Raw genomic sequence first — 10,167 nt, 5'->3', positions numbered from 1 at the left:
CACGTTACTATTATGGTAACGTGCTATTTTTGCACGTCACTATATTGTAACGTGTAAAAAATACCACGTTACTATAAATTATGGTAACGTGTTATCTTTTGACACGTTACAATATAGTGACGTGGCACCATTCGTATGAACAGTTGCCACGTCACTACACCCTAATATTTTTGTAGTGATTATTCCAAAAGTCTCATATTGCCCCTGGTTTTTTTTTTATGAAAAAAAAAAAAATTTGGGGTGCAAAAATGGTCAAATGGCAGCCACCCCGAATTTTTTTTATTATTTTTTTTATAAAAAATAAAAAAATAAAAATTATGAGCAATATGAGAAGTTTTGGATACAATTGGTCAAATTGCAAAAATTTGGAACTTTGGGGGGGTGGATTGTAAAAATTAAAACTTAGGTATTCGAATTGAAAAATGCTGTCAACTTTGGAGGGTAAACTGTAATTTTCCCTATATATATAAACACATATAAGAAATATAAAATATATATAGTAAATAATAATAAATATTTGATATAATCATTAATCATTATATCATATGATATAATCATATGGTATAATTGTATAATTTATTGTGCCATTAGCTATTTAATCAAAGCATTATTAGATATTTTATACCTAGAAAACGTATATCACATGATCTTAGATCTAAGATAATATTATTATATTAATATGAATTGTGATTTGTGAGATAATATGATCATATAATTTAAGTATGAGTGTATGACCATTAGATTATTAGGAATTTAGGACTTAGGAGTTTGAGCATTACCATTAGATAATAAGTTCAATTCAAAATAAAAATAATAATTTAATACGATAATAATTTAAATCATTAATCACATGATATAATTTAATGTGATCATATGATTATATAATATCAAATTAAATAATTGACATTGGATTTAACAATATGTTACTTTTTTTTTTTTTTTTAAAAAAAAGAAAAGTCTTACTTCCAATAATATTAAAGTAAACCTTGCTCATCAACAGCAAGTTCATGAATACATTCAGGAAAGTGCTCTAACCAAAGTTGGTCTACACGTGATTCTATAGCAAATTTTGAAAGTCTGTGGGCCACAGTGTTGGCCGTTCTTCAAGCATGTTGAAGCTGCCATTCATGTAAGCTACGAAAAAGCTCCTTAGCCTCCTGTATCACGACCCCGTAGCTCCCCATCCACATCCCATTAGAGTTGAGTACATTTACAACCTCAAGATCATCCCCTTCTGCAATCACCTTCCTCAACACCAGCCTATGGCTCAGAACCGCCACATTCCAAACCGCCAGAGCCGCAGTTGATGCAGGGTTTGAGATGTAATGCCGCGATGCACACCAGGCCGCCACTACATCTCCCGCATGGTTTCTGGCTACAATTCTCATACCCATCTTGTGTTCTACTTTATCAATGGAGGCATGCCAATTTAATTTGATGAAACCCATGGGTGGCAGCTTCCAAACCTCTTCCAGTTGGTATTTCGGAGTTGGGGGATCCAGCTGTTGGGTGGCCTTGTGATAGGACTCCAACTGTTCCGATGCAAGTCTGAAGATCTGTTTTGGAGACATGAACTCCCCCCTAAAGACAACCTTGTTCCTTCGGAGCCATATATGTTGTGAAACAGCTACAAACAAAGTAAATTCCTCAGTACCCAATATATTCAGCATCTGCTCTATTATGTCAACAAATGTGTCAACATAGTTGGTGCATTTCTAAATTTTTATTGGGCAATCAGCCCACACATCTTGTGCCGAGGGACAACTCCAGAGTATATGCCCTAGCGTTTCCGCCTCCCTTCTATAGATTGGACAGGTTGAGTCTGGTAAAATCTTTCGGCGACATAAGTTCTTATTGGTGGGCAAGATGTTGTTGCACACCCTCCATAGGAACATTTGTACCACTCCAGGGCAAGTCATCTTCCAAATTTTCTTCCACATTTCTGTCCTAGGATCATCATACGAGCACGATGCCTTCTTTTGCTTCTTCAAAGTTAGCATTAAATGGTACGCACTTTTCACTGTAAATTCCCCATTCTTTGTTGCAGCCCATACAAATTGATCAGGTTGACGCCTTGGACAAATGACAATACTCCCAATGCCCTGTGCTTCCTCCTCTGTGAACACTTGCTGTAACAGGGGGATATTCCACTAGTTACTATCAACATCGAAAAGGTCACAAACTCGTGCTTCCTGGGGCAAAAGACGAACAGGTGTCTGGACGGTGACAATATGGGTGAAAGGAACCCACTAATCATGCCAAATTTTTATCCTTTTTCCATCTCCTACACGCCATATCATTCCTTTGGACAAAAGGTGTTTGGCATTCCAGATGCTTCGCCAAGCATATGAAAGCTTTGAACACAATCTAGAATCAAGAAAATTGTTGCTTGGAAAATATTTCTCTTTCAGGATTCACGCCACCAGGGATCCAGGGTCTCTTATAATTCTCGCCCCCTACTTTGCCAACAAAGCCTGATTAAAGCACTCCAGATCACGGTACCCTAGTCCTGCTTATGATTTTGCTCTGCCCATCTTCTCCCAGCTCAACCAAGCTGTTCGAGAATGGTTCTCCTTATACCCCCACCAAAACCTCATCATCAAAGAGTTTATTCTCCCGCACAGCATTTTTGGGAGCAGAAAAATGCTCATTGTGTATGTTGGTATTGCCTGGATAACCGCTTTTAGGAGCACTTCTTTCCATGCCTGAGTCAAGAACTTCTCCTTCCAGCCATTTAACTTGTCTTCAATTCTCCCTTGGATATTCTTGAATGCTTTATTACGGGATTTACCAACAAGGACAAGAAGCCCCAAGTATCTCTTATAAATGTTGGTAGGGTTCACTCTCGCAGCAAAAATAATAAGGTCATGGGTCTCTTGAGGTGTGTTTCTAATGAAGAATAGAGAGGTTTTTTCCCTATTAAGCCGTTGTCCAGAGGGCCATTCATATTCAAAAAGCAGTTGTTGAGTTGTGTGCCATTCCCAGATGTTTGCTTTGCAGAAAAGCAGGTTGTTGTCCGCGAAAAAGAGGTGACTTATTCTAGTCCCACCACTTGAGATAGGTAGACCTGTAAACTCTTGTGCCAATTCTGGCTTTCTCAATAAAGAACTCAACCCTTTAGCACAAAGGATGAACAAGTATGGGGATAGAAGGTCTCCCTGACGAATTCCCCTGGATGGTATGATTCTGCCATATGCCTATCCATTAATCAAAATGGAGAAAGTCACTGTTTGTACGCAAGTCATAATCATCTGAATCCACCGATCAGCAAACCCAAGCGTGTGCATCACCTCTTCTAAATATTGCCACTCAACCCGGTCATAGCCTTTGCTCATGTCCAACTTCAAGGCCATGAACTCCTCCCTTCTTTTCATTCGCCTATCTATCGTCTATAAATCTTCAAAAGCCACCAAAATGTTATCACTGATAAGCCCTCCAGCAATGAATGCACTTTGGTTCAGTGCGATTACATAAGGCAGCACCTTCTTTAGTCAGTTGACAAGTACCTTTGAAATGAGTTTATAACATACATTGCATAGACTTATTGGGCGATATTCTGTGACACAGACAAGATTTTGCTTCTTGGGAATCAAGGCGACGAGTGGAATTTATGGTGAGATCAAAGTCTCCTCCATTCAAAAATTCCAACACTGCTCTGCCCACATCACCACCAACCGTGTTCCATGACCTTTGATAAAAACAAGCCGCAAATCCGTCCGGCTCGAGGGACTTCAAAGGGTGCATTTGTCTCAATGACAATTGAAGTATGTGACTTATAATCACAATTTAAGTATTAATGTATTTTTTTAACAATTTTTTTTTTTTGTTTACACGTCCACACAAGGGAATGAGAAGGATGATTCGAAATAGTGACTTCCACTTCATAATGCATGGTCAACCATCGATTGAGTTACCCATTGAGGACGTATTTTTTGAAAAATGTTTTGATTATTTTTTTAACCATTTTTTTTGAACCATTTGTAACAATTTTTTAAAACTGAACCATATGACATCATTTTTTTTTTTAAGGAAAATCATTCTTATCTCATTAATAGAAGAATCAAGAGCATTAAAACTCTTACAATCATAGAACATAACGTTCTGAAAGATCATAGCCGAAGCTAAAAGATCAAAGTCTTAACTAAAAGATTACACATCAAAGACGCCAAACATCCGCTAACCTATAACTAATCTTCAGTTGGAATAACAGATCTGCGCTAGGCAGACACAAACTAATGCATAGGTAGCTCTTATTCCTCGACCCTGGATCAAAAGGACCCCATGCCGACACACATCCTCCTGAACCCGAAAGCCAGGATATCGTTCACATCCACAACCCCAGGGGTTTGGACCAAAATAACAAGCGAGTAGATCAAGAGAGAGGACATGGCCTTATTACAAGTAGCAAGAAAAACAAGAAAAATACAGGAAAAATTAAAGCAATACAACTAAAAATTTAAAAATAGGAGCACACTAGGCGGATGACAGCAGCCGGAAGAAAAGCCGATCGCGTGCTTGCCGGAAACCGATGCGTAGATGGCGTTGGAAGCACATCGCGATGGGGACGCGTGAAAAGACCCAGTAGAAGACAGTAAACGGCAAAGCTGGCGCAGGGAGGAGATCGGCGGCGCACTCAAGGAATTGGGGGGAAGTTTGAGTGAATCCCCCATGAGCGGCACCCACAAGGTGTGCCCAAACAAACACCTAGCAAGAAAAAATAAACAAGCAAACAAAGAACAATAAGAGGGAAAAGAAAGCGAAATCCGAAAACAAACACAAAAAAGAAAAGAAACACATATCAGAGAAGAGAGGGAGGGAAGGAAAATGGAGAAGGGAGGGGGGAATAGATCAAGGAAAGAGAGGGGGAAAGAGAGGAGGGGGGAGGGGGAGAAACCCCTCTCCCTCAGCTATGCGGCACTTCCTTAAGCTCTGCTAGGGTTTTGGGACCATATGACATCATTTTACAATTAAACCATTTTTAAAAAAAAAATTAATTGAAGGCAAAACTAGGTCGTTGTGCACTTCTATATATTCACCTCTTCTTCTATACCCTAAACCTAAACGAAAATCACTCAGCCTCTCACCGTCTCACGGTCACGCTGTCACTCTGCATCTCTCTCCCAGTCTCTCGTCTCCGGCTGTCTCTTCTCTCGTCTCTCTCTCGCTGCCGTCCTCGCCTCGCCGTCTCTCACCGATTTGGTGGATCTCGACGGTAAGGTCCACCAGCTCCCCTGCTCCATCAAGTACGACGGCCCTTCCTCTGTTTCCCACTATTTCAAACCCAAACCCACTGGTAATCTCCACCATCCCTCTCTCTCTCTCTCTCTCTCTCTCTCTCTCTCTCTCTCTCTCTCACTCTCTGCTTTTGTTAGATTCTCTGAAATTTGTGCTCTTCGGTAAATGGAAAGGGATTGAGGTGGAGGGTTTAGAGGTGCAGGAAGCCTATTTCAGAGGAAGGAAGTTGCAGGGAACGGTCATTCCAATTCCACCGGGGTATTCTGTTCTCGAGCCCGAGCTCGAGCAGGGTTCCAATCCTGTCAAGCCGAGCTCCATTTTCAGGCTCGTGCCAAGCTCGAGCCTGAGCCTGAGCCTAATCAGTCAGATGTTTATTCCACCATCCTGGAAAAGTCTACAATATGGAAGTTCTTCTTTTGGGGAGGGGGAGGGGGAGGGGGAGGCTTTACAAATTTTTGTAGCACTTAGACCAATAATTGGCAAACCACATAAGCCACACTCTCCATTAGGCTTCAAGTGGAAGAAGCCAAGCTAAAGAAAACTTCCACTGCTGGCATGGCCCATAGTAGCATGAATTATAAGAGCTGAAATAGTTGTAGGCCCTTCAGGTAACCATACATAAACAGGCAATTGGGCAGATTTAGGATTGGCACCAAAAAATAAAAGGAAAGTGCAGAAAGGGACGAGTAGAAAATTAACTTCAGTGGTAGTGCTGCCCCTTAAGGGAGAGTATCCGGAGTTGTTTAGCATTCAGTCCTCTAATGGCTTTACTTAGTGGGGCATTAATTTGTTAGAGTAGTGCATGATTGGGAGTTGGAATTCTTTACTTCATACTTCGATCAGTTGTATTCCATCAGATTGAGATAGGATAGTAAAGACATGTTTTATTGGATCCCCTCCAAGAGAGGACGGCTTGAGGTTAGCTCGTTCCATGATAGCACTCATTTCCCTTGGAGGTGCATTTGGCAAAGTAGGCGCCTTTGAGAGTGACTTTCTCTTTTGTTTGGCCACTTTAGGTAAGATCTTCACTTTGGATAACCTAAGGAATCGGCATATCAGTATGGTTGATTGATGCTGTTTGTGTAAGAAGAGTGGAGAAACCGTTGACCATCTCTTACTCCTTTGTGAATTAGTTTGTGCATTATCAAACTTTATCTTTGGCTTAGCGTGGGTCATTCGCTTGTAGGAGAGGGAAGTTGTCTGGAAGATGATTTTGCTATGCTTGATGTGGTGTATTTGGAGAGAAAGAAATGATTGAAGTTTTGAAGATAGAGAGAGGACGGTTGCGGAGTTGAAAGCCTTCTTCATTAACTCCCTTTTCCAATGGAAGGCTGCCTATAATTGTTTTCATATTTCTAGCTTTCGTGATTTTTTTTTTTAATCTTTTATATTTTTTTGGTTAGATGTGTCTTTTGTATTTGTCATGTGTTCTTGGGTGCGTCCTTTAATTTTAATGAAATTCAATTATTTTAAATAGAAAATTACCTTATTTATTGTAAATCAAGTTGTTGAATACTCCAAACACCTGCAACTAGAAATTGCTAGTTATCCATTGAAAACAAGTCATTTACTCTAGAGGGTATAGTTTCATCAATCATCCTAAAGTTACTTTTAGTAATGCTAGGTGCTTTATTTCTAATTGCTTTGGGGATGCACCGCATCCAGTGTGTGTTAATTTTACGATACGACACTCGAATGCATATCATAGTACAAACATATATACTTATTTTCTGGTAAAATATTATGAAATGAGTCATGTTACTTTTATTGCAATGCACAGTATATTTGCTGTTGTGTGAAACTGCAACTTATGGTTTATCATCACATTTGTGGCACAGGGTACGGATCTATTCTTTCTTTGTAATTGAATATGGCCAGTGGTCCGGCATCGTTTTCAGATATAGGCAAAAAAGCAAAAGGTATCTCCTCTATGAAATCATTATATATGGTGTATTGTTATGTGTTTGTCGTGGGCTGAATATTTGGTGATATGGGTGGTAGAACACTTTCTCATTGGATTTTTACTTCTGTTTCATTTCTTTGCAATTTACCTGAAGTTTGGACAAACATAATTTGCAAGTGCACATGCAGTAGAACTTTTTTATAATGCATTATTTACCATTTTCTATAAATGTTAGATTTGTGGAGATGAGGAGCATCTTAAATTTTTGTTTAGAAGTGACTGTAGGTTGCAACAATGCAAGGGTAGCAGCACTTTGTAACAGTGATAGTTTCGGCAGCATATTTTAAATATTTTATTGTGAGGATGGCATTTATATTCTTCTCAGACTTCTCTGGTTGGCAATTTTTTTTTCTTTTCTTTCTTTTTTCTTTGGGGTTGGGGAGCAATGGAAATGATAATCTGTCAATAGTAAACCTCCCGGAATGTGGTGACAAGACTAAATGTGATCAGGTATCGTAATTTACAGATCTGCCCATTTAGATAGTACGCCCTAATCAGGTCTTATGGCTCTTATCCATTTTGTCTAATTTACTGCGAGTTGCATCTGATGAACAGCTGACATATTTGTTTATCAAGTTGTGACTAGAAAGACATGTCCCTCTAAAGCTAAGTAGATCTGCAAGGGTTTCAACTCCTGACTGATGTGAAGTACCCAAGCTTGAAATTAAGAGTTTAAAATTGCTGAGCTTGTTTCTGGAGGTTTTGTTCCAGCAAACAAGTACTAATATAAGTGGGAAAGTGATGTAAATGATTGGTACGTAAATTGTGGTGTAGAGTTTATAGAAGTTGACCCCATATAGATTTGATTAAGTGATAATTACTTGAAATGGGGAAAGGAAAAAGGAAAAGAAAAGTTTAATAATTAAATATTTTTAACAAGGTCTGAGGCCTAGCAATTATGCAATTCTTATTTTGAAATATGTCACATAAAGTGATTGGGATTATAAACTTTGGCACTAAAAACATGTCTAATGAATAGAAGGTGGTAAGTTACATATTTGAAAACTTCAGATTAAGTTATCAGTGTTTCTATTAAGTAATGAGAGTTATGCATCATGGTTCTTGATGAAAACCATTGTCAAAGAAACTTGAATATATTTTTAGATTATGCATCAACTTGAAAACCTATATGAAGGAACCATCATTCCACTATCAAGAGCCTTAAATCTACATTTGTGTTTCCATGAAATTTAATGCAGAAGATTTAAAACTTTGCAGTACCGTGCTTTGTCAATTTTAATCTTGTTAAATTTTGACCTCTATGCAGACCTACTGACCAAGGATTACAACTTCGATCACAAGTTTACCCTGTCATTGCTGAGCTCCACTGGGCTGGTATGTCTGATCCTACTTTCTGTCTTTAGGTTCCCTATTTAAAACCTACGCTTTTGGTTATGGTAGTTTGACTACTTTACTAGGAAGATTTGACCTCTCTGCTTTAATTTGCTGTTGGTTCTAATTTTTTATGCAATGATGATGCCACTTAAGTTCTTGGTTTTCTGTTTTTGGGAGGAATTACCTAAGATCCATTGTTTCATGTATGTGTTTATTTCTCTCTTGTGGTGATCAGAAATCAATTAAGAATTAAATAATGAATCTCATGATAATTTCCTGGGTCTGCCTCCTTTTTCCATCTCCTATTCATATACCCTAAGAAATCCTTTTACACTGTTGTTTCATGTAACACCCCTTTATAACGCCCTAGAAAAAAGTGCTAACCGCATCTGCCCTATCACCCCAAAAGAACTTGTCAATTTGAAGCTTTCCTATAATTTTATAAAGCCCAGTTTTACCTAGTAACTAGGCAATGTGAGACTTTCCGCTCATGACTATCTTTATAAACCACCCAGTTTCACCTAGTAACTAGCTTTCCTAGAATTTCTTATAAAGCCCAGTTTCATCTAGTAACTAGGCAATGTGAGATTTACCACTCATGATTCTCTTTATAAACCATTCACTTTATGTGTGCTATTCATATTTCCAATATGAGGCCGGGGTGTTACATTTTAGGTGATTGATATATTTAAACTGTCACAGTCCATATTATTGTTAGTTTTTGCTCTAGTTTTGGAGTCTTAACCATGACAGGACAATTTCAGGCTAGGACTAGAGAAATAAGGTGCTAAAAATCCAGTGAATTTGGCTTTTAACTGGTCTACTCTCGCTCCCTATCTACTGAGCCAGAAAAAAGAAATTATGGAACAAAATTAGTTAAATCAGAACTTAGAATTTTTATAAGAGATGCTGATGTATCTTTTATTGTTTCTTTTAATACCAGGATGTGAGATTTTGTGCATCCTTCCTAAGATGATAACGTGGTATTAACTTTTTGGCTTTTTAGTCAATTATTCTTTTGTATATAAGTCTCGAGAAACATGGTAAAAGATTTGGATGGTTGAATGATTTAGGTCATCTAAAGAGATTGGACATAGCATCCCTGATGCTGAGTTCTGGCATAATAAAGGAAAGTGTGAACTTCTCAGACGCAAGAAGATTTGAAGGAAAAAAAAAAAAAAAGAATTGACAAAGGGTTGCTTTACTTGTCATCATCACTAAATGTTGGAAGATTTTGGCTTTCTATGTCTTTCCATTTTAATGACTTAAAAATAGTGACGAGGAAAATGCTAGCTTTTTATGTTTTTTTAAAAATATATACTTATCAAAAAATAGTGACGAGGAAAAATATAAATGCAAACAGTAGGTCGAATTTTACCATTATAATTCCAGTTTCAGAGTTAAATCACTTTTTTTTTTGGTGATCTTGTCTTGAATATTGAATAGTAATCTATGATTCGAGAATATTCAGTGGTTGAAGCATAAAATCATAATGTGTTATATTGGATTTCACATGTAGATGTGAATCTGTTATACGTTCTTATGCTGTTTTATTTTTGTCCTTTTTTAGAAAAAACTGTACTGTGCTCCACACATATGCTACAACAAGAAGACCTTTTCCAAGAGTCGGTTCA

The 10,167-nt window shown here is 38.1% G+C and overlaps 1 protein-coding gene across 1 annotated transcript; it reads left to right on the top strand.

The window, feature by feature from the left end:
• Positions 1-5,064: 5,064 nt before the first annotated feature.
• LOC132190966 (uncharacterized) lies at positions 5,065-5,770 on the top strand (the record flags this gene model as incomplete). Its single annotated transcript, XM_059605992.1, has 2 exons — positions 5,065-5,293; positions 5,409-5,770. Coding segments are annotated over 2 exons (591 nt in total), but the record flags the coding sequence as incomplete, so codon positions are not given.
• Positions 5,771-10,167: the final 4,397 nt, after the last annotated feature.

Source organism: Corylus avellana, chromosome ca8 (assembly GCF_901000735.1).
Source record: "Corylus avellana chromosome ca8, CavTom2PMs-1.0".
Classification (NCBI taxonomy): Eukaryota; Viridiplantae; Streptophyta; class Magnoliopsida; order Fagales; family Betulaceae; genus Corylus; species Corylus avellana.
Note: the sequence above shows the minus strand (reverse complement) of the source record. Positions and strands in the feature narration are given on the sequence as shown.